Below are 24,380 nucleotides of genomic sequence, written 5' to 3'. Positions count from 1 at the left end.
GCAGCGTTTGGCGGGGCCTTGCTTCCTTGTTATCTCCCCTATGTAGCTTCCAATTCAAGAATGGAGATGAAAGGAGAGAGAAAGCCGCACATCAGTGCAATAACTACCTTTAACCCCACTTTTACTAGAAGGATACGAAAAAAATTTTTGGCAGATTTGCGAGGCTACATTTTTTAATAATGAGGCCATTCTATGATTACAGGGTCCATTATGAAAGCAATGTGCATTTTCTGGGAAAAAATTTATTGACTGGACCTGTACAAATGGTTAAAATTCTTCAAGATACTCTCCCCCTTGCATCAATACACTTGCAGAGATGTGTCTGCCACACCTGGAAAGCACCCTGAAAGTCCTCGACGGATATGTCTCTCAGGAACGCTGTAACATGCTTTTGGATGTTTTCCACGGTCTTCCAATACTTTCTTTCAGCGCTCTCTTCAGTCGGGGGAAAAAAAGAAAAAAACATGTCGCACGGAGGCAAGTCGGGACTGTAAGGAGGATGGGGGACCTCCACTCCGGGCCTGTTAATGGTGTGTAAAATGACAAAACGTAGATATAACATGGCTGTAAAGAGGTCTAAAATCAGGCGACGTACATCTGTAACATTACAATCACAGCAACGTAATGAGGAAAAGTGCTTCTCCAAAGCCTCAGGACACTTACTTGTTTTAAAAACAAGCACTAATGTTATAGTAAACAAATGCATCACTGAGGTAAGCATTGCCTGAAACAATTATTTATCTTTTCCTGTTTCATCAGGCAATGCCCGAATATAATGCACCAGCCAACAGAGTGAGCATATGTCATTAACTGTCTCATAATGACAGCTGCACAGGTCAATCCAGGGTTTGAGTAGGTTGAGATAGTGCTCTATGGTTCTCACTTGTCCCTGTTTATGAGGAAGGAACATTGTAAGGAACTAAAATCTAGGCAGTGCTGGCCAATTTATGACCGGTCAAATGAAACTCGCACACAAGGATCTGAGATTAAAAAAAGAATAGCCAGAGGCATTTAGGTAATAAGCAAATGAGGTTAATAGACTGGTAGGTTACGCTTTCAAAGGCCTCTCACCATTTTTGGTAAAAATAACTTCACAGAAAAGGTTGAGGTTCTTGTTAATTCTGCACCCAGACTATGCGTGAGATTTGTATACATTTTTTGGCACAAAAATTGAAAAGGTTCAGACAACTAATGTTTTTTTAGGGTGTTGAGGTGTTGGTCAAAGTGCAAGGAACCAAGGAATGTAGATAGGTAGGTATACCTGTTCAAGGCCTTCAACTGTAGCTTGATCTTTGCTCTCGTCCACGCCAATGTACAGAGGCTCACTCTTGAGTGCAACTTTCACGAGGTCCTCAGTCTTCTTTGTCAGCGTAGCACTGAATAGCATTGTCTGTCTCCGCTCTGCCAACATTAAGAAAACAGCAGATTCCAACAGTGGTTATGGAATTCAACACTTCTTCCCATGCAAGCTTTTGCTTGAAATTACTTCAAGCCCCTCTACCATAACAAAGTGGCACAGGAAAGAGCACAGAGCAAGCACCTGACCAACGTAATAGGTAGTACCTGCCTACAGCATAATGTCAGTCATTTTTTCCCTTAAAGTACCAGCGTTGAACTTCTATATACTTCAGATGCCAATTAATTCTGCCCATCAATAAAACAGTTTCAACATATTTCTTTTATCTTCAGGATCAATAAAAGTGCACTACAGCAGAACAGACTAAGAATTTTCCTATATTCAGTATGTTGTCAAGTTTACAAATTAATGACTCCATGTCTTAACATGTCTTAACTCTTAACGGGAAGATCAGATATGAGAACATCAACTACATCTAACATACTTAGAAATCACCCATTCAGCCAACTGAAGACACTGGAAAAATATGCCTGATGTAAAGCAGTCAGAAACAATGAAAGAAGTGAACATGTTGCATTACGGCATACTGACACCGAGAGCAAGCACCTAGGTCTCTACCTTTCAATACCTCCCACTTAAACACTTTGCACATATTAAAATTTAAATTAAATTATGGGGTTTTACGTGCCAAAACCACTTTCTGATTATGAGGCACGCCGTAGTGGAGGACTCCGGAAATTTCGGCCACCTGGGGTTCTTTAACGTGCACCTATATCTAAGTACACGGGTGTTTTCGCATTTCTCCCCCATCGAAATGCGGCTGCCATGGCCGGGATTCGATCCCGCGACCTCGTTCTCAGCAGCCCAATTACCATAGCCAGTGAGGAACCACGGCGGGTATATTAAAATATGCAACAAAGCGCCAGTCAGAAGTTTCTCAAGACGAATGCAACACGCCTTAAACCTACTTATTTTCATCAATGCTTTTTCTTTTGAGCTTGGCTAGTACAATGGCACACACAGTGCTTGAAAGGGATGTTCGATTGAACATAACACTAGTGAAGTGTTTCCCTTCACAGTGAATGGCCCTGTACTTAATTAATGCATGTTAATGAATAGGTGATGAATAAAGAAAACTTGCTTCATTTCTTTATCCCAAGTGGTACTAGTGTGCTCATTCTTTGAATGGTATTGAACAAAGAGGCAGCTGGGAAAAAAAGAAAAAGAAACTAATGTACTGGCCTACAATGCTTTCAAGATCTCTCGAGACACATCTTTTAATAAGGTAAGAAAATGGGGATCAAATAACAGAAACAGCAACGGGACACAGTGGCTTTTATCAACTGTTTTATTTTGACATCTACCAAGAGCGTCACTGGCGCACACAAGCCAGGTTGCAAAGGTGTGATCAAAAGGAGTGACAGCAACAGCAAAGCTTGGTGAAAACTCAACAATGAAACTACGATCCACACATTTTTAGATGTTTCGCTAATTTAAACACAATTGGCAAAGACCTGTACGCTTCTACATAATTATTTGCTCTTCTGAAGTGAACAATGCAGAAATAAACTTCTAACTTTTTAAAATGAACAGGTACTTTTTTTGGTTCAAGCCTGACAAAGCTTATAAGTTGGAGAGCAATTTGGACGAAAGTTTTGCACTTGCATCACACAAAAGAGTAAGCTTAAAGAAGACAATGTTCCAGAGAATAAGCTTGCCCCAGCAACAGCTTTCACAAAGCTGTCCTGAATAGTGAAAGCAATAGCACTGAAGATGCTATAACGAGTGCTTACAAAGACCAAGTGAGCAATCTACAGTGACAAAACTCTTGAAAGGCAACAACACTTACTTGGCAAAATTCTAAGGATTTGTTTCACCTCCTCTTCAAAGCCAATGTCAAGTATGCGATCGGCCTCGTCAATTATGAGGCATTGTAGGTTTTTGTACACAAATTCAGAAGAATTCTGAAAAAAAAAAAAAAGACAGATGCAGCCTATATTTAATCATACTTGTTACATTACCACAGAAGACAGCTTGACAACTATTATGCAAAATACATGGCCACAAAGTGAGTGCCTATCTCAAAGTGCCCAGATCACATTTCTGAGAAATTTAAAGAGGCACTAAAAGCAACTATTAAGTCAAGCTAAAGTGATAGATCAATGCTCGAGGACGTCTAAGGCATCAATATTATCATGAACAAAGTTTTAGTAACCAAGAAATCGAGGTGTATGCAGGACACGATTTGCAACTCGCCTGTGACATTCTAAGTCTATTAGCACAAGGACGAAGACACTGCTCATTTTATTTTTGTCACTAGTGCTCAACTTCTTGTGTAATAGGAAGATAACTGCATTTCATTATAAGATGGAAGAAAATGCTACTTGTCTAGTTCCATTTGATGTTTATAAAAAAATGAACCCATTGCTGTTACCCTTGACAACAATACGGGTGGTCGAAAGGTTTAGTTTTCGCTTGACTCTGCACCGCCTGCGCCTTCGACTTCCAGTAGTTTTGTTATCGCGTAGAGCTGCGCTGGTTTTGCTCCCACAAAATGAAAGTAGTAGAGATTTCCATGTCTATGTTGAGGTCGCAGGATGCCTAAATGGTATAGGCCAATTAAGCAAACGCAGTTGCAGTGGCAAATCCAAAGCACTGTCTTGACTCGGTTTCTCCATGACTGTGCATTTGCATTTTGCCCAAAAATCTGTAGCGCCGTCTGTAGGGTGCCGTTTTACTCACACATGGCTGTAAAGGGTGGAGATGGCGTATGCATGTAACCACTCTCCCCTTGGGGACAGTCAATTTGAATTGCGTCAAAGGTCTCAGTGCCCTCTAGATGCGATTTTCTCTTAAATGAAGCCGTTTCTTGGCATGAAACAATCGCTGCGAGGTTTCTGGAATGGTATTTTAATAGTCCACGTTGACTTAGTATTTGCCTTTAGTGTCCCTATAACACCACCTGTGGCACCGGTCTTTCAGGCAGCAAGGAATTTTACTGTTATCAGAAACTTGGAAACTCGTACGTCTTTTCTCGTGTTATGATCAGCAAAGCTAAGGAAAATCATGGAGCTTAAAAAAAAATTTGCTGGTGTGGAAGCTCCCACAGCTTTTTACCAGCTGAGGTGAAGCCAGCATTTGCTAACACTTCACCTCTGAAATAGAGCCTTCTCCGGTGGTGTCCACTTACAAATCAAGTGCTTTTCCTCTTTTAATGTAGATGCTAGGCTAATTAGAAAATCAAAACTGGTTGTTCTTGACAAAAGTATTACCTTCGGTTGAGTATTTATTACATGAACCCCAATTAAATTTGCCAAGACATTCAGGTTTCAACCTAAACCCAGTAGCACAAAGACACTCGCCGACCAGTATCTGTACAGCAAAATTAGCCATATTAGATTCGTGTGGAGCGTGAGGAAAGCGCTTGTCTTCCTTTACTATAAGCTAATGCTTCATTAAGCTCCTCCTTAGACGGAGGCAGTTTGGCTTCACTTTGAGATATCTTTTTCACTCCAGCAATTTTTTTTCTTAAAACACCCTTGTGGAACAGCAGCTTGAGATCATCTGGACTCTGTGTTTCATGTGTGCAGCTGGGCGAGATGCAGATAAGAGGGCACAAGAGAGCACCATACACCAGGCGCATGGAAAATGCTCGGTTAAGTGCATTATTTCCTTAAAAAAGGTAAATACTAGTACTTCATTTTCGGCCAGAAATATCGTGGATGGTAAGTGAACACTCGAAGTACACTTGCAGAGTTTTGCATATCTCCTATTACAGGAAAAAAAATGGGTGTCTAAGACAAATATAAAAGCATATAGACAAGTGAAATTTGGAAACTTGTTAGTGAAGGCTTGGGGCTGTTGGCACAGAACAGGAGCAGGGCATTATGAAAAGCACTGACCATTAGACGGACCAAGTTAGACTAACGATGGTGATATAGGGAAGAAAAATGGTGAGGATAGGCTTCAACGATCCCAGATGCATAGTGAAAATTATGGCGGAAGTCATGTGTCATTTTAGCCTTCGTTTTTGTTGTTTACGGAGCAAACAATGATTGCTAAAGAGCTGGTTGCTCCCTCTGACATGGCCTTAAGATCAGCATGGAGCACTAGACTCCGACATGGGAAAGGGCAAGCAGAGAAGAGGAGTTGCCCGATAAGTTGGAGGTATGGTTTGGCTTCGTGGTGAGCAACGTCAGGGCCTCTTTTCACTTTCCCTTCGTCCACGAAGGGTAGTGAACAATGCGCACATCAATGGTAAATCGACAAACCTGCAAATGGTCAAGCAAACGGCCTGGCGTAGCAACGAGAAAGTTGACACCCTTGGCCAACTTGCTGGCCTCGGACTGCCGGTTGGTGCCTCCCATGATGAGCCCCAGTGTCTGGTTCTGGCCGGAGAGCAGCTCCTGGAGCACGCCAAAGGTCTGCATAGCCAGCTCCCGTGTTGGTGCAATCACCAGTGCCCCCGTGCCATTGCGAGGCATGAACTTCAGCTTGGACAGGAGTTCCACGGCGGGGATGAGAAACGCCAGTGTTTTGCCACTGCCTGTTTTAGCAGCAGCCACCACATCCCTGGAAAGGAAGCAGCGCAGAGAGAGAGAGAGAGAAAGAGCAAGGAATTTTAACTACAAAAAAAAAAAAAAAAAAGGCAGAGAGGTTTACAGCTTGCTATGGCCTGGTACTACGCACTGAGGAAGCAGGACCGGAAAGAAAAGGTATGGTGATGATTAAAGAAGGAGGTGCGTAGATATAAGTCCACTAATTGTGCCATGTCTAAAGTTGTGTTTCAAGTCCAGTGGCTTATAACAAGGCTACAGCTGAACTTATACTCACAGCTGCACCATTTGCACCATGCCAAGCACTCAAAACAAAGCCTTTGGATTATGGTCTCCTATCCATGTGGACGATCGAAGAGAACAGCTCCTACAATTCTTGTGTGTATACAGGACAAATGCAAACACACGTGCAAGTGTTTCTGGAGCCTGAGAGCGTTGTTAATTGAGTCCAGTGTCCCTGCAACCCATCAGGCATCTAGAGTGCCTGGTGTAGGTGTTGAAAACCTTGCGGTAAGTGAACAGCAACCAAGCAAGCTGCCTGTGGCACAACCTCCTGTATTTTCTCAATGCCTGTCCAGTGATGCCAAAAGTAGGGGTCACTTGGAGGGTGCCACTATCCCAGTGCTATTCGTTCACAGGCCATGAGACACGGTTAGGGTCATGTCAATTTTTTTCATTGCACGCCGCATAGAAGAAAAGAGGAGGCAACAATGCATGGTGAAAGTTCTCCATGGTTCAGTAACAACAGGTATCATACGTTTCGCAATGTGGTGCTGCCACATGGAACTGGAGGCTCCCATGCATTGCAGAGCGACTGGGAAGGCATTGTGAAAATACAGGAGGCTGTGGTAACAAGTGCTCACAGGGGTGCCAAATAAGGAACCAGTTTTAAAGCTAATACTGGCCTAGTGTACAGAAAGCTGGGTAAATTGAATCTTTTCACTTTGAAGAAAACTAAAAAGAAGGAGAGAGATGATAGTGATGACAAGTACAGTAGAACCCCGCTGTTACGTTCCTCACTGCTGCGTTTTCCCGGCTGCTACGTCGTTTTCATGCGGTCCCGGCATAGCTTCCATAGGATCCAATGTATAAGGAACCCCGCTGTTACGTCGTAGCTGTGAAAACGTTCCCGCATGATACGTCGCAACTTAGCACTCCGAGCCCGCCTGGGCTGAAGTAGGCAACGCGCTCCAGCCGACATTTTGGCTTTTGACAAGTTTTGGCTGGGCTTGGCCGGGCTTGGCTATGGAACTGGCTGCAAGAAGCCGCACGCCAGTTCGAGAGGCTGCCACTAAGTGGCCATTCGTGAAAAATGCTCTCACTATCATCACTGTGATTAGGGTCACCGCATGGTTGTTGGACGGGTCGACTCACGGAGGAAGGAAACTCGGGAGAGGCCCTCGCGTCACTCTTTGTGAAGCAAAAGTGAAACCGGAAGTTGGCGTTGCTCGTGGCGTTGCTCCGCCTATCGGGCCAGCTCTCCTCTCTTGTTTACATTTCTCCCACGGCGCGCCGCGCGCAACCGGGCTGCTCGGACGCGCGCGCTCCGCAGCAATACTAAACAATCGTTAGCAGGTTTGCATGATTACGCCAAAGAGGGCAAAATTTCCCGCGGATATTCCTTTGTCCGTTGCCATTGCCGTGGCGCGGTGACGACGAGGAGCACGAGCCGCATGATGCCGGGGAGTGGCCAAATCCTAGCTTTGGAGAAGCCGTCGCGGCTCTAGACCTCCTCCGCAGGTACGTCGCACCTCACAGCGACGCTGACAGCAATGCGGCCTTCCAGGCTATTGAGAAACGTGTGGCGATTTCTAGCGAGCGAAAGAAACGGCAAGCCATCATTCTAGACTTTTTTAAGTCCTAAGCGCACTCTGTGGAAATAAATTGTCTATAGTTGAAGCTGCCCTTTTTTTCATTCATTTTCGGAGCTTTCCTCACTGTTGCGTTTTCCCGGCTGTTACGTTTTTTTTCCCCGGTCCGGTGAAAAACGTATGAACGGGGTTCCACTGTACTTAGCACTTTCCTGCCCTGGGAAGAGGAGTTTTTCTATTACAGGACGTGCTTGATACTGAAGAGGAAAAAATGCTCTTTCCGACAGCACAAGGTCTCAAACAACATGTTTATTAAACAGTCTTTGAAAAAGAAAATGTAAACAAACATTATGTAAAAAAAGGTTATATAAAAAAGGTAACTGTTGCTTCGCACCAGAAAGACCTTAAAACATTTCAGAATATACATTTTAAATGCAAAGGACCTGTGCAATATTCCAGTAAATATAACCTCTCAGTGCAAAGCTTTCTTTAGATGAAAATGTAAACTCTGGTAACTAGTCCCAGCATGATGCTGAGCCAAACTTGACACCCTGCGTGGCCATCAGAAAATGACACAGACCAAAATATGGTAACACCCTGCAGGTAAGAACTGTGACCTTGAGAAGACACAAGAAATCTTAATATCTGTGCACAACAGCTTTGAAACGGTGCGGCGAAGAAAGCAAAACTCTGTCTGAAGAATTTAAGTGTTCTTCCACGTCAGTAGCGTTTTCGAAGTCCAAAAACTCACGTGCAGGTGAACTGGAACAGGTAGAAATGCAATGCTGAAATGCAATGTGCAAGCATGTGGTGCTGACACCATTTTGGAACATATGGGCACTCATAAGGCCGGCCATGCCACCTTTTCGGGAGGCTTTTTAAATATCCGTGCATGGAGGAAAAAGAAAACCGAAACTAACTAAACGGTTCCTGATTACCCAATAAATGATTCTGGTTGTTCAAGGCCGCTCGGAAAGTGGCAAAATACGAATCTGAATTTGAAATGCAAATAGCAGGCTACCGGTGGGAATAGACGCGGACAGGAAAGTGTTAACAAAACTATGAAAGCAATAGATTTCTTTCTGTGTGCTACACAGCCACTGCGACTAACAAAGATAACAGCCTTTTTTTTTTTCTTTTAAGCTAGAGCTTTACTCAATTGAGTCAACCATCTTTCATTCAACATGAACAGCTTTACACATGCAGCAATTCGCAGTAAGATTTTTTAGTTGTCCACAGCAAATATAGGATGAATTGAAGAAGGGATGTGGTATACCCTAACACCAACTGATGCTTTTCTTCATTACACAAGAGAGATTGTGCATTAGAATTTCAAGAGTCAACTAAGTCCCCAAACAAGCTATCCAAATGGAAGTACACTGGACAGCTTTCAGCACACCTGTTCAGTACATGGTAAGCAGCGTACTCCAAGTGTGCTTGTGCTTTGAACAGCAGGCACTGCATGTTTGTGACGGCTTTGCTTTTGAGCGGCAACCAACTCTTAATCCTTCGCCACATGTGCAAATAACAGTAACCGTGTCAAATAAATGACCACAATTGGCTTGCTTAAATTAACTTTACACAACAAAATTTTACGTAGTGGAATACAATGGACTCAGAGCCAGCCCCCTAACAAACAAACCACAAGGAAATAAATGAAAAGAAGAAGAAGAAGAAGAAGGAAAAAAAAAAGAAACATTGCGTTAGGAAAAATTATGTCACTGATTTCATGTGTCTGAGCAGGATGACTTCAGATGTAAGGCAATTTCACAAATTTTTGCTTGAAGGGCCCTCAACCATCCCCCAGGCTTGGTGAAAAACAAGCAGCCTGCGGATCACACATGTGGCTGTGAACATCTCATCCAAATTTTGCAGTCATGTGTGGCGCGTAGACATCGCAAGTGGAGCGCAATGTCACCTTTCTCTCAAGCGCTCTCTTTTCAACATAAACTTGCTCTTCACTCTTTTCTGGATGCTTTATTCATAAGATAGCACATTCTCATACGTAGCTGCTATTGGCAAAAAAAGTTAACTAAATTATGGAGTTTTACATGCTAAAACCATGATGTGATTATGAGGCACGCCGATCCAGGGGACACCGGTAATTTGGACCACCTGGGGATCTTTAATGTGCACCTAACTTTAAGTACCAAGTGTTTTTGCATTTCGCCCCCATCGAAATGCAGCCACAGTGCCAGGATTTGAACCTGTGACCTCGTGCTTAGCAGCCCAACACCATAGCCACTAAGCAACCACGGCAGGTAAGCTGCTATATTGGCCTGTGGAATCACCAAGCACAGTTAAGAGCACAGGGGTTTTATTTATACATTCCTTCACTTTATTGACTCCATCGTTTCTAACGATGGAGTCTCTCTTAAGCCGTACCCCACTACTCGCTCATGTCCTAAACTAGCGGTGTGCCAGATGAAGAAGTAAAGTCTGCCACAGACCAATGGCTGACATCAATCAAGAAGGGTGTTTGGATCAATGTGCTTCTTCCTACTGTTACTGTGTATATTTATTGACGCAGTTTAATAAACAGCCTGAAGTAAGTAAAAATCTGCTTTCGAAGTTCATCAATAATTACATACTTCCGGAAGAATCCGACAATCGCCTGCTCACGTGGCCGCCCGCATAGGAATTAAAGTTTGGCCGCCCTGCTCATTTGTGTGGTAGTCGTCGGTTGTTGCTAATTTCGACTAGTTTTGAACACTCAACTACCTTCTAACCACATGACCACATGCATGCTTGCCAGCGTGCACTCACTCCTGGTTAGCTGCCTTGGTAGACTTCGCTTTGTAATGATCGAGCTATTGATAGCACTTCAAAATGCGCACAACGGATGTGGCTACTATCCGGTGGTCAAGCTGGTGCAGGACAAAGCCGGTCCACCCCACTTAGCACTGCCAGACATGAGCCTATGAGGGCGAGTGTGTAGTCTAGCCCTTCCATGCACATAGCAAGTGCTGTAGTTGCAGGTATCTGCGGTCTGCTATGTAGCGTAAATACCACAGCCACCGGGGGGCGCCACAATGAGTTCATTGGCTGGGCGCACTGAGGTTCACTGAGGACAACTGCGTTTGGCATGTCTGGCACGCTGTAGGCGGCAAAATTGAAAATAGTGGCGTCTACGTGAACAACCAAAATCAAATTTGAACCATGTGCTACAGTGATGTTCAGTAGGGGAAGTGTTGTGGGCACACCAAGCTCCGCCATAGCCTTCACAGCACAATTTATTGAAGAAGGAGCAGAAGCACCATAAACCCTACGTTGTCTGATTGCCAATAACTCCGCTTCTGCTGAGCACATTGAAGAGCTTTTTGCGGCAAAGTATTTCTGAAAGTCTAATTCAACTTCAACTGTATTTCTCGACTTTGACAAATAGTGGCCCAGGGCCCCTTTAACAGCAACAACAACAAAGCAAAAATTTTCTTTTTTTTGAATGCTTGGTGTAGTTTTTATATTGTATTCCAATTGTGCTTTCTGTGAAAGTGCTGAACACTCTGAAACAAGAGCAAGACCATCAAGAACAGCAAGAAATCTCTGAAGAAATGGATGTGCAATGGCAAGACGAATACTAGTCAGCAGAGGTAGCACAGATAATTATAGAAATACAAAATCATCTGGGCTTTGCAAACTCACTTTCCTTCCAGCAAGTGTGGAATGGTCTTGGCCTGTATCTCGGTCATCCTTTTAAAGCCCATGCCCTCGATTGCCTTCAGTGTGGCTTCGGACACCTTCCCACGCAGGGAGCTGAAGTGCGTGTCTGATAACACTCCAAAGCTTGTCCCTGGTACTGTGGCCAGAGGAAAGCAACAGAGAAGTATAAAATTATTTGCAATTTTCACTTCTTCCAGGTGCATTATTTACATGGCATCTCCCTGCACAGGAAAATAAGCTCAACCACTGCTGTAGAGTGAAAGTGACTTGTACCCTTGATCAGACAGGCAAATTTAGCAACTCTTTCTGGCCAACACTGAAGACAGTTTACTTTGACTGATAAAAAAAAAAAAAGAACCTTCGAGCCCGAGGAATGGAACACAACTGGAAGACGTCTCTATGAACTTGATGCCACTTCGCATCAACAAGAAAAAGGTAAGGAAAGCACATACTATTGCCGTATTTGTGCATACATATGAAAAACACAACATAGTAAACATTAAGCATATAAGAAGCATGACTGTGTTTTAAGGTGTGCAGGTGACCTTGCTGTCGAGCTTCCAAGCAATCTGCTCAGCAGCCATCTTGTTTCACAGCAAAGTATCCTGCACTGTTTTTGACTTTGACGCTGTCTTTGTAAAGCTGTCTTTTAACATTTGAAATTACAAAAAGTTGTTTTAGAGTTGGTGCTGACCACCTGGCCTTAGGTATTATTTTATGTATTTTCTAAACACTGTTATCAAGGCTACGCTCATTGATGGAGCAAAGTCAGTTTGACGACGGCACTTGCCGGTGAGTGCCTTTTCGTTAACGACAGCTTGAGAATGATACTAAAGGTGTAATGTACTCACTCAAATTGACATCAAGCTTGCCCACCTGACACGTGCATTAAACCACTGCGATGTTTTGCTCAAAAACATAGTCTTCCCTATGACCCAAGGTTGACCAATACCCACTTTCTTTCAGACCATTTCAGTTTTAGTTAATGCCATCTCAAAGACGGTTAGATTAAAGAGGAGATCTGGCTGATGCAAGTAATAATGACAAGTTAGTCAATGCAGTGATAAATACATCTTTTCAGCCTTTTGCTCCTCATAAGCTGCCTTTACACACAGTAGTCACAACAGTTCCATACTAATGGCCAGGACAGGCTGTAACCCTTCTGAAACTGATCAGAGACCATTTTAGTATAAACCAGTGGACATTGTCATCATGAAAGCAGTACTTTGTTAACAGGAGCATTTCTGTTACTTATGGCAGCTTTCCGTTACTTAAGGTAATGTGGTCACACCGTGCCGAACAGACCTGAAGTCCACTTTGCAAACTGGACCTCGAGAGTACCACTCCACACAGGGGACTACAATTTGAAAAGCCTTCGTACCAAGGGCATGAGATGGTGGCCCCAAAATTTTAAAACTGATTATACATAATGACTACACTCTTCAGCACATATAAATACTGCTTGCAAATGCCGCTAAGGTTAAACAAGCCATTAACCTGTGGGGTTCCAATTGATTATACAATGAGTGTACTCTTTACTGCTTGCAAATGGTGCTAAAGTAAACAGGCAAAAAACTCACAGGGTTCTGGCTCTGGCTCGACCTCTTCAGCCTCAGCAGCATCTGCCTTTCCTTGATAATGAAAAACAGAACAGTTAGTTTCAAGACATTTGCTCACCTGAACTCTGCCATTTATGTTTTGCAACAAATCTTACCATATACCTTCTAAGTAAGAAACCAAGAAGGCAAAGCTTAAAAACGAAAAGTGAATGGTACATTAACCTATTATTTAAACAGCACCTGGTCTGCCCACTGCTACGTTCAGCAGACTGGGTGCTGTTTGAATAATAGGTTAATGAACGATAAAGCATCTCTTAAAGGCCAGCTGTGTTTTAACTTATCCTTGCATGGTAGAAAATGTGGCCATGCCCCAGTGTTTTCTGATACCAGAGCACTTTCTAGGCATAAAGACAAGGCAACTTGCGAGATTGAATAAGCATTTTCTGCAAGCATATTGGGTGAAAGGTGTGTTGATGGAACATCTGTCATGTTTGTTGCATGCGTAAGATAAAGTGTCTCGATGTACACAATTAAAAGGTGTTTTGTTGCCTCTGCTTTACTTTTTGCCTCATGCTTGTTCCATACATATATATTTGTGTCGTTTGAGTAAAAACTTCAGTTGATGGTTAGTACTGTATCAGTATTCCTTGGCTACATAATAAGTCTTTTTTCACACTGTTTGCCTCAAGAATGAGCGTTGCTCTGTCACTGCTAGTGTCTTTGTGCCTCCCAAACAACTGTGACCACCATGCATTCAATTTTTTCATTCAGTTTTTCAGTTTCAGTTTCAGATTCAGTTTTCCAATGAAAAGCTCTTTTAGATCTTTATAATCCTACCTATTTTAAGTGACTACAGGCATAATAACAGCATTTGTACAAAAAGATCATTGCATCCTCCCTTTTCCCTAAAAATGAAGAACCCCTTCACAAATGGCAAGGTTACTTTATCAAGACCTTATAGAGCCCTGAACATGATAGTCACCAGATTACAAGAATAAAAATTATATTATAGGTCATATTTTCTTTCCCTCTCTTATCAATAAGCAGTTAGTTAACCTTTTAAAGCCAGAATTCTTTTTCCGAAAGGAAACATTTTAAATGCACTTATAAATACTTATATGTGAGGTAAGAACATTAAAAAATTACTCTCACACCCACTAGCTACGCCAGGCGACATTTGTGCACTAGATTAAAGAAAACTGGCCCAGGCAATTAGCACAAAACAATACCTTTATATTCGCATGTTTTCACACTGAACAAACCCCAACTTGGCAGCTAAATCATCTCGCATCTTATGGCAGTCTGTAGACTAGTCAGTATAAAAGAGATGGGGAATTTCACTTTATGCCCCTGAATAGATGCAGCCACGGAATTTTCCTAGAATATTCCCCCCTTTTTTTGGAAGCACCACATGCACAACGTTGTAAAATACAGGGCGTGGTGGTGGCGGGAGGGGGGGGGGGGGGTGAAGTTATGTGAGGCACACACCAGAGGGATCTGTTGCTCTTTGCTACACAATGCTCCCTGTTGGGGTGGTTTGCGGTGCACACAACGCCTTCAACTGACGGCACAAGAGGCAATAGGAGCAAACCACTTTTGCACAGCGTTCCAAAGTGGAATTTACAAACTGACCTTGCTTCTAGTAACAATGGCTGTGACGGCATTCAAAAGGCATGCAAATATGTACTCATTTAGGGAAGAACTCGAAAACGGGCAACTGGGGTGCCACTACGGGGTCGAGCCAGCAGCCGGCACCATGACGGGAAAAAAGAAAGGCTGTGCTGGTGAGCGGGAAACCCACCAGGCAGTAGCCCAACTTGTATCCTGCATTTATTACACGCAATCTTGTGCACTGCACACAATGCCTCTCAAATGCTCGTACATTTTACAACAGCGCTCATAAAGTGCCTTTCTACCTGCCATATGCAGATGGAAATATTGACTAAAAGGATTGAGAGCCATTCCACTCTACGAAGGTGGATGACCAGTGGAGCTGTATACATTGTGATAAATATGTTGATAATAAATATGTTGACTAAAAATAAAAGACACATACCACAATGTTTTTTTCACAATCTTTCTTTTTATTATTATTAAACTGCATACTCAATACGTATCTTAAATTTACCCTTTTTTTGTTTGCTTTCTTAGATTCATTATTTGGTCACCAAGGTGGCTACACTCTAAAACAAAATTACACCCTCTGGGCCGTATCTTGCCACACAACAATAATCGTCATCTGTCTTGTCCGCATTTCCTTTCTTTAACACTGCGAGCGCAGTACTTCCCAGAAGTGAACAGCATGCGCGCTATCAGCATGACATAGTATTCCTGAAAGGAAAGTAGCGGGCGCGGCGTTTTCAAGAAAGGAAACGCAAGCAAGGCATAAGACGATTACTGTTATGTGGCAGATATACACCCCAAAGGGTGTACCTTTGTCTAAGAGTGTATTGCTGCATGATTGCTATGATATACGGCCAGAGGCTCTTTGGCGACACTAGAAAGGTTCTTGGCCAATGTGAGGTCTATACACCATCGATGACGCGTCATGGGCACACTTATGTTTGTGTAACATTGAATGTTGAGCCTTTCCAAGAGAAACGCCGCGAACCACTTTCCCGTCTGACCGAGATGTGTCCATGTTGATATCACCCGCAATTACAATGGGGAGTGGAGTCGGTAGGAGTGATCCAACCAAAGGTGCATACGCTTGGCATTTTCGGCACCATCTTCGTCTGCATTATGTGCCGCCCACCGTCACCCCACACATTCTCACTTCTGTTCATGACGATGTTCTTCATAGTCGCACTGTTCTTCCAACGTCCTCACCGCACACGGTCTACCCATTGCACGGGTGGAGGGGAATTGAGATAAGGTTATGTAGTTTGTCTATAGAGCCCGTGACATCAAACCGCAATCCATACTAAACAGTGTCTATTCCGGTTTTACCTTATTTATTCAGAAACATTTTTTATCTCAATACATTTTGACACCTTGGTATTAAACACAGTTGTGGTGCACCTAGCGATATCCTTTTGCTTTAGCTCTTTTCGCTCTGGGGTGGCTGCCATCTTTTTTGCCTACACACACAAACTACCTGAACTTAGCATATAACACTCCGCTGTAAAACCCTGATTATTTGATACTTGTGGTAACTCTATAAGAAACACAATGCAAACAAGCAGCTTAAGGCAGTGCATCACTGCTCCTCACCATCCTTTTCTTCGTGTTTTTCAGCACGCTCATCTTGAGGTCGGTCCTCGGGTTCATCCTCAACCATTTTTTCTTCTTCCTCCTTTTCTGTCTCCACTTTTTTGTCTATTAAAAAGATGAAGGAAGGAGAAGAAGGAAGCACAAACAGGTATTTGACTCTAATACAGAGCTTTCCCTGATTTACCGACACAGAAAATTTTTACTCAACGCAACATCACAATTACAAGAAATAAAGAGGATCGTATGACAGAATCAGAATCAGTTTATTCATGACAAAACGGGGATAATTAAAGCATGTGTATATACAGAAGTAGGTCCCGTAGTTAGAAACTGCAATCGGACCTCCTGTGCATGATGACTAGAATTAATATAATGTCAATATAATGTCATCGTCATTAATTATTAATTAATGACGAGAATATAGTGCAAATAACCAAATCCTTATGCAAAGGAACTAAAGAGGGAGTAGTCTCTTATGTCATACAATGAAGCTAGGAAATCTTGCTGAAATGTGTTTATTATGGCAGTGACAGTGAAGGTAGTGCACGGCGATGTTTCAAGTAACCATTCGAACCAATGCGTGATCTCGCATTATAAGGCAGAGTGCGTAAATAATATGTGCTTCTATGCTAATCCCAATCCCCTTTATTGTCGTGCCCCCAGAACAAAGAAAAACAAATAAACGAACGCGATGAAGCCTCAGTAGACGAATCATCATGACAGTACTATCAGGAAGAAAATGGATCATCGCAATAGGATTTGGCACTTGCTTCTCTACTGTGACCCTATTCCTACGAAATTTTGCGTTTTCCATTGTTACTTGACCAGTACATGCCTAACAATATTTTCCAAGAAACTACAGCCACAAGCAGATGCATAAGAAGCCCCGGAGAAGACCTCTGAGCGTACCATGCGTGCATTTGACCAACTGGGTGGCGTACAGTCCACGAACGGCCTTAACATCGAGCTTGTAACCACAAATACAACTGTCTTCAACGTTATTATTACACGTTTACGAGTAGCATGTTTCAGGCATCAAAACAACACGGACATGTTACTGCACAAGATGACACAGTGTCCATAGACCAAACACCGACGGAGTACCAGCTTACCATGTCGACATTCACTCTCCAGTTCCTTCAGAGCCCTTAACTTTTTTCTGTTCTTTTGGCGCTTCTTGATCTTCCGCATTACTACCTGATCAGGAATTGCCATTGCTCAGGCCTTTAAAAGACGATTGCCTGCGTAACACCACCACCACAACAGCCAAGCGCGCACCCAACACGCTAACCACGCTGCGAAAAAGGCTTTCTCGACTTTTCTAATGTCGGCTTCTAAATAGTAAATTTGCAAGCCGAAACTAAACGACTCAAGCCACTCAAGCTCGAGCCAGTAACGCAACAAGAGACAAGCCAACACAAGACGTATGTACAAGTCGTCGGTGCTGCATCAGCTGCGTTAACTGCTGTTTGCGCGCGAAGTCATGTCATGACTTCGTATTCTTGCTCATTGTAGTCATAAGGTCATCAGTATTAAAGAATGGAGTAGCAGCCACATATATGGTGCGCGCTGCGGCTTAAGGTCAGCGTGTGGACGTTTTTTTTTTAATCGCCCCTGTAGGATTGGCGATGATGGCGCTGCAAGACTACGTCCTGCCGCCGTACTGGAACCGGTGTAATAATCGTCCTGCCGCGGCTCCTGCGCACTCCACAATTACTTCGAATTTAGTCAAAGAATGGGAAACATACCTGAACAGCTGTGGCGTTGTAACGCCGACAGGCGAGCACAGCATGATGTCGGAGCGGCTTTTGCTTCGCGAGGTGTTGTGGATGCTGCGCGGCACGAAAGAACTGTTTGCGTTTTCCTGGAATGGAATGGAGTACGTCGTCAACGACAACTTCAAGTTGTCGCACGTGACTCAAGTAGCCTTGAAGAATCAATTGGAGGAAGTGTGCCGTTATGCGTCCTACGTAACCCATTTGCAAGACTTTATTTCAGCAACTGCAGGTGCCGGAGCCAATACGTCTGTGGTGACGCTTACTTTCCAAGCTTTTGCGAACTCTATTTCGGAGCAGCTGGCACCGTACAACAGACACCTCGTGCACCTTGAAAAAGTGCTCATAGAACAAATGGAAACGTTTACGCTTTTAATGCTGCTGGAGGACATGCATCCCTACTTTGAGCTTGTAAGCTATATGCACGACATATATCGTAGCGTTCTGCCCAGTGATGCCACAGCCAGCCCTGTGCAGAGGACAGTCAAGCTGCTGAGCGTGCTCGAGCGGGCCTTAGTGAGTGCTACAATTCTGAACCAGCACAGGTCACAAACGGTGGGCCTGTATCTGGATACCATGAAACCCTTCATTGACTTTGTCGACGAGCTAAGCAGCACTGGAAAACTGACAGATCCTTATCAAGAGTTTCCTATTAGACGTGCTTTTGACATTACGTTTGAAGACCCGAGGTACTGGAAGGAATCTCTGTACATTTGTGATTCTGATTACTTGAACACGGTCATGGGGCGCCATTTACTGCCACTCACGTCTGCAGGGAAGTCAATGGAGCACCTGACGCATGCGATGCAGAGCAGAAACGATGTCCTGAAGAGCATGCCGGGAACACTATACATTTCCATTATTAACAAAATTCCTCACCCAGCAAGCACAGTTGAATGTGAGGCTGAACAAGCTGCAACTTCAGGAAATGTTGCAGAAGTATTTGAAGAAATTAGGCAATGGACTAAACAGATTGGTTGTTATGGGCTTATTAATGTGTCATGTGAGCAAAAGTCGAGCAAGACAGACAGTGCAACACACAATCTAACCTGCACATTGTCTCAAATTCAGCAAGCCATCACAACAGCCGTAACAGAAAGATGCCGTGAGAACAGCGCCAAGTTCCTCCATTACCTCAAATCTGAGTGCGAACTTTCCAAACAGATCGACACCATTCACAGTCACTTTCTTATGTTTGCTGGCGAGATTATGCACTCATTTACTACTGAGGTGTTCTCAAAGCTCTTGTCAGATACTCCATTGACGTGGCAGAACTTGTCATTTTTGAATTTTGCCCTGCAGGAGGCACTGTCTTGGCACTGCAAACCAGTTCCTTTCTTAAGAAAGCTGAGCATGAGACTAAAGGACAGCTCATCCAAGGTACAGCTGGATGGCTTTGACAATGTCGTGCTTCGCTATGATGTGTCATGGCCAATGTCAATTGTGTTGACTGAAACTACTCTCAATTTATACAACAGGATTTTTATTTTCCTTTGTAAAGTGAAGTGTGCCAAGTTTGCTCTCGAAGAACTGCATTTCCAGGAGCTCTGCAGCTGCCATTTCGGGGAGACAGTGACAATGAAGCAGGTTGCTCTCTCCCTCCAGTTACTGAGATTCCAAGTCCTCACTTTTCTCAACTCTTTCCATGCTTGCCTTATGCAAGAAGTTCTGCATGGCAGCAAATTAGCCTTTGACAAAGAACTAGACGGTGCCACAGATCTGGACACTGTGATCAAGTGCCACGAAGGGTATGTTGCCAAAGTGTTTCGTCAGTGTCTGCTGAGTGAACCATTTAGTGATCTGCGGGAACCACTGCTGTCTTTTCTAAAGCTCTGCATCAAGTTACACATCCTCTGGAACAGAGGTGTGGAGAATGTACCTTGGTATGAAGTCAAAAACATCCACGACAGCTTCATAAAGTGCCACGTCAAGTTCAAGCGCATGGCCAAGATCTTTGTGAACCGAGGGTATGCAGACTCGTCGCGGTTATTGACTTTTGCTCTTGATATGCCCTATTTACATATTGTAGCAACCTAGGCACAATTCTTTTTGTAGCCTTATTGGAGAAGTTTGTGCTTCCAGTGTAACAGTATCGTATGTGCGTTTGCATTTACTGTCTTCCTGCATCTCGTACAAGCATTGATCCTGTTTCTACTATAAGTGGCCTTCAATTTTCCCCTGTACTAATAAAGGTATTCGAGAAGTTCGCATGTGCCAACTTTTGTAAAGTGTAGTTTTGCATACTGAACATCTTTCATTGAAAATCTGGACATTCCTGCATGCAGCAGACTACTTGAAGGGACAGTAAGGCCACATAGTGAATCAATCTAGAATGTCGGTTTATCAGTCACGTAATGTTCTGCATAACATGAAGCAGCAACTCCACAGAGAAGCATTAATGTTCAATGCTACCAATATATTCATGGAGCACGGTGTTGACAAAAAGAATTGAATGTTTTTGCAACCTATGTACAAAGCCTGAAATTTAAGGGCGCTCTATGTTATCAAGCACGAACTGCATGGAGACATGCTGACAAGTTATTGGCACTTGCGGCCAGCAGTCTTTAAAGATATTTTACCACTCCAGGAAAAGTCGCATTATTGCACCTATCTCAACCCTGGCACCAAATTCAGTTGCATCATGTGAAACATTTTAAGTGACACGAATGGATCTAATTGCAGGATGATACAACACATCTCTAACAAGTCAGAAGTCATTATGCTTCTGCGTAGAGTTACCAACAAGCATAAGGGGCTAGGAGAAGACAGTGCCATAAGATTGGTACATGCATTCGCCTTTTGCTACTTCTCGTACGTGGCTGGCATGCTACAATGGACACAGGCTGATAAGAACAAGCTAAACGCTTTAATCAGACGACTTATAAAGACTGCACTAGCACTTCCCATCAGCACGGCCAATGATAGCTTATTGCGCCTAGGGCTGCATAACGCACTAGAAGAGATAGCTGAGGCTCAACAGGTGGCCCACCAGGAGAGACTATGGGGACACGACCTGGGAGGGCGCTGCTTGAAGAAATTGGCGTAGAAATTAACAACCACACCAACGAAGGAGAATTATTAACACAATTGCAAGCGGGACTATGAAAAACAATAAAGACGACCCCATTCCCTAGAAATGTGCACCTGACACATAACCTCGAGAGACGGAAGGCAAGGGCCAAGGCACTCCTTCAAGACATAGATCAACATAAGCAGCAGGCAGTGTTCGTTGACGCTGCCTGGGTTGAAAATAAGGATGCATATACCTCCGTTGTTGTAGACACTCAAGGTAACATATGGGATGCCATCACCGTCTATACCAAGGACCCAACAGTAGCAGAACAAGTAGCAATCGCCTTAGCCATCTGGGCTAATCAATGGACACATAATTACAGCGACTCTAGAACAGCCATGCGCAACTTTACCAACGGATATGTGACACGGATAGCAACAAAATTACTAGAGAAGGTCAACAGTGAGAGGATTGAAATCCGCTGGTTTCCTGCACATCTGGGGGTGGTGGACGGAGCTCGGAGAAACCTCAATGAGGTGGCAAATGAAGCAGCACGAGGATTTTATAGCCGTGCTCTTCAAGACCGAGCAACTTACACTTCACCCGGGGAACACAGGGATCGATTATTAACATATAACGAAATCACGAAGCACTATTATTTAAGCAGAAGGGAATACCCATTGCCACACGGTAAGCTTTGCAGAGCCCAAGCAGTCGCATTACGTTTGCTACAGACAAGAACATACCAAAGTCCAGATTTTATTAACAGGATCTATCCGGAGAGAAAAACTCAAACCAACTGTAATAAGTGCAATGGCATCATTACTCTTGACCACATGCTTTGCAGTGCCCCGCGGTCTTCACAGACTGTGACAAGGAACAAGAATGGTGGCGGCAAATGCTACACAGTGAATCACTCCGACCAATTACGGGCAGTCCAGAAGGCCCGCGGCTTGGCCTGTCAGTTCCAACGTGGGAGCGGCCCGCGTCAACCTAGGGTTGACCTTCAGGACCCAATAAAGTTCTTCATACCATACCATACACATTGTGAGGCATTAATTACTGTAATAGCGAAAGTTGGCCCATAGGTTTTCAAGTATCAGTTTATTGTTCCGTGAACCATCTGCCATGCAACTGGAACAAATAAAAGTTCCAAATCGAGTCCAATTTACATTGAACATTACATGCAGTAGAATCCAAAATCTGTGCCCTTAGGTGAAATGCGTTGGTGAAGCAGGGCGAGAGAAAGAAAAGTGTGTTAAGTCTTTCCCCTTGTGCTACCCTAGGTGGCCACCCATTTCACCTGTGGGAGAAAACATCTCTGCTTACACTGATAACATAGTCCATTTGATTGTATAGTCATAAACAGTGTACAATTGCTGCCGTACCTCTGACACTGTTGCAGTTGTTTTAGTAATAAATTGGCAGTGGTGATGCCTTGCAACCACTAGCTACATTTACGGCTGGAATTTTTCAGCGTAAGTTTACTTGTTAACCAGCACGCCCATACAATGCAGGTATGCATGTAGGTGCAAAAGGTATTCTTAGTGAATAGCAACACCAGACACTTTTGCCAGCTGCCTGCTATTTCTAATAGGGGGGATGGGGATAGCACACTTTAAAAGAACACTTTTTTTTTTTTTCAGGGTTGCATACACACTTTACTAATAAGGATTTACATAGGTGCAACACAAATGCAACAAACTTGGCACAGCATATACGGACAAGAAACAAGTTTCTTGCTTCACAGCAACTTTGCGGTTACCAATTTAGCCTGCTTCAGTAGCTTCTGCACAAACTTGCTTGAAGCAAATACACCTCGTTTGTCCTTTCGCTATCCAAAGACTTCCAACAGAATGTTTAGAGATAGACTGTTGAAGCTCTTCTGCAAACGGTATTTTTCAGAACACTTGATGCAACGTTCATAAAACTGCGAGTCAAGTCTAAATTTATTAACTTCTGCAAAAAATACGATTGAGTTGGCACGCATCAGAATTGAAACAAAGAAATAAGACTATGCATTGTTGAAACTATTTATTTATTTGTTTATTTAATAATGCTGTCAGCCCATGAAGGGCCATTACAGGAGTGGAAGATACAAACACATACAAGGATACAGTATGACAACAAAAAGCAAGTAAATGAACAACTGCAGACATCTCAGCAGGGACGCGAATCCTTTAATGGGTTCCTTTAATGCGAGGGTTAATGCCTTGGGGCATACAGGGGTGTGGGATGCAGGCAAATAAGGATGATTAAATGAATGAAAAAAGATTTGCGGATATAGTTAAGTCCGCGAGGAATCGATAATGTGGTCCCTGCATCCAAGCAGTATCGTGGATGGATTATGTGGCGATAGTCCCACTGCTGCGATGTGCCGGAGCCTTGACTGTTTTAATGCAGGGCAAACCTACAGCAGGTGGTGAATGTTGGCTTCAGCATTGCGCGACTTGCAGACTGGACACCCAGGGCGGGAGATATAACTGGCGAAAGTGCAGCCACTTCCGAGTCACGGCAGGAGTGAGGGCAACCCCGACCCGGAACCTCCGACACGCAACCTCCTCTGCATGACTGCAGGACAGGGCTACCGCACATGGAGGTATGAGGGCACGTGTGCGGACCCGAAGGTGCTCCTGTCTTATTGAAAGGAGGGTGGCATCATCTAGGTGAAGGAGCTGAGGCAGTGACGACGGAGAGGTCACAGAATGTGCACGGCTTTGGAAGCAGAAGGTCGCGTGGGATCCACTTGATAGATATTTGCTGCGGGATGCATGCCGCCAGAAGATGGATCTGCCGACACATTTCAGGGCTGCAAACGACTCGTCGCAGGAGCCAAGTCACCTGGAGGGCATCAGTGCGGATGACGATGTGGGCTGTAGGGAACATGGGAAACGTGGCCACAGAACACAGTGCTTCTCGAACAGCATGGAGCTCAGCACAAAAGGAGGTGCTTGAAGTTGAAACCGGGACGCCTTATTCAGGGCAGGTGCGCAATGGTGATAACTATAGTTGTTATTGAGTCAGCAAAGGATTACTGCTACTTGGACTGTTTAGCATCTTAATGCAACAGCTGGGCTTTGAGGTGCATGGCATTGGAAGACTCCAGATATAACTGACACGTTTAATGATTAAGTTAAAAGGTTCCTGAAATGCCTTTTGACAGGACATGTTAACCGCCACTGGCAGAGGGATGTGCATGCACAAGCTTTTTATTGCAAGGAATTCATGGCCCATCATGAACAACTGCCTAATGGCTGGCATCCAAGGACTGTTGCGCCTGCTGGAATGTCGCTACTGGTGTTGCATAAGGCAGAGAAAAAAGTGGAAGCCTAAAGAAACAGCAGGAGAGAGCAAGCAAAAGCTGCTGGGTTTCCCGACGCAAGCAGCAGAATATTTGGCCTTATATGTTCACGACAGCATTGTCTGCAGATTGGAA

The 24,380-nt window shown here is 43.8% G+C and overlaps 2 protein-coding genes across 3 annotated transcripts in view; one reads left to right on the top strand and one right to left on the bottom strand.

Moving 5' to 3' along the window:
* pit (probable ATP-dependent RNA helicase pitchoune) overlaps nt 1–17,467 on the bottom strand; it is a 29,922-nt gene extending 12,455 nt beyond the window's left edge. For both annotated transcript variants that reach the window (XM_075696635.1, XM_075696636.1), the window contains exons 1-7: nt 17,269–17,467; nt 16,157–16,261; nt 12,965–13,015; nt 11,367–11,520; nt 5,629–5,929; nt 3,207–3,321; nt 1,262–1,401 (exon numbers count right to left, since the gene is read on the bottom strand). In XM_075696635.1, the coding sequence (XP_075552750.1) occupies nt 1,262–1,401; nt 3,207–3,321; nt 5,629–5,929; nt 11,367–11,520; nt 12,965–13,015; nt 16,157–16,261; nt 17,269–17,371 (969 nt within the window). In that variant the 5' untranslated portion in view covers nt 17,372–17,467. The remainder of the gene's footprint in view (nt 1–1,261; nt 1,402–3,206; nt 3,322–5,628; nt 5,930–11,366; nt 11,521–12,964; nt 13,016–16,156; nt 16,262–17,268) is intronic.
* A 100-nt stretch (nt 17,468–17,567) lies between these two features.
* On the top strand, nt 17,568–20,137 carry LOC142585685 (gamma-tubulin complex component 5-like). Its single transcript, XM_075696634.1, has one exon. The coding sequence runs from the start codon at nt 17,785–17,787 to the stop codon at nt 19,966–19,968; it is 2,184 nt and encodes a 727-aa protein (XP_075552749.1). The 5' UTR covers nt 17,568–17,784; the 3' UTR covers nt 19,969–20,137.
* The last annotated feature ends 4,243 nt before the right edge of the window (nt 20,138–24,380 follow it).

Source organism: Dermacentor variabilis, chromosome 6, assembly GCF_050947875.1.
Source record: "Dermacentor variabilis isolate Ectoservices chromosome 6, ASM5094787v1, whole genome shotgun sequence".
Classification (NCBI taxonomy): Eukaryota; Metazoa; Arthropoda; class Arachnida; order Ixodida; family Ixodidae; genus Dermacentor; species Dermacentor variabilis.
The sequence above is the reverse complement of the archived record's forward strand: the minus strand, read 5'-3'. Positions and strand labels throughout refer to the sequence as shown.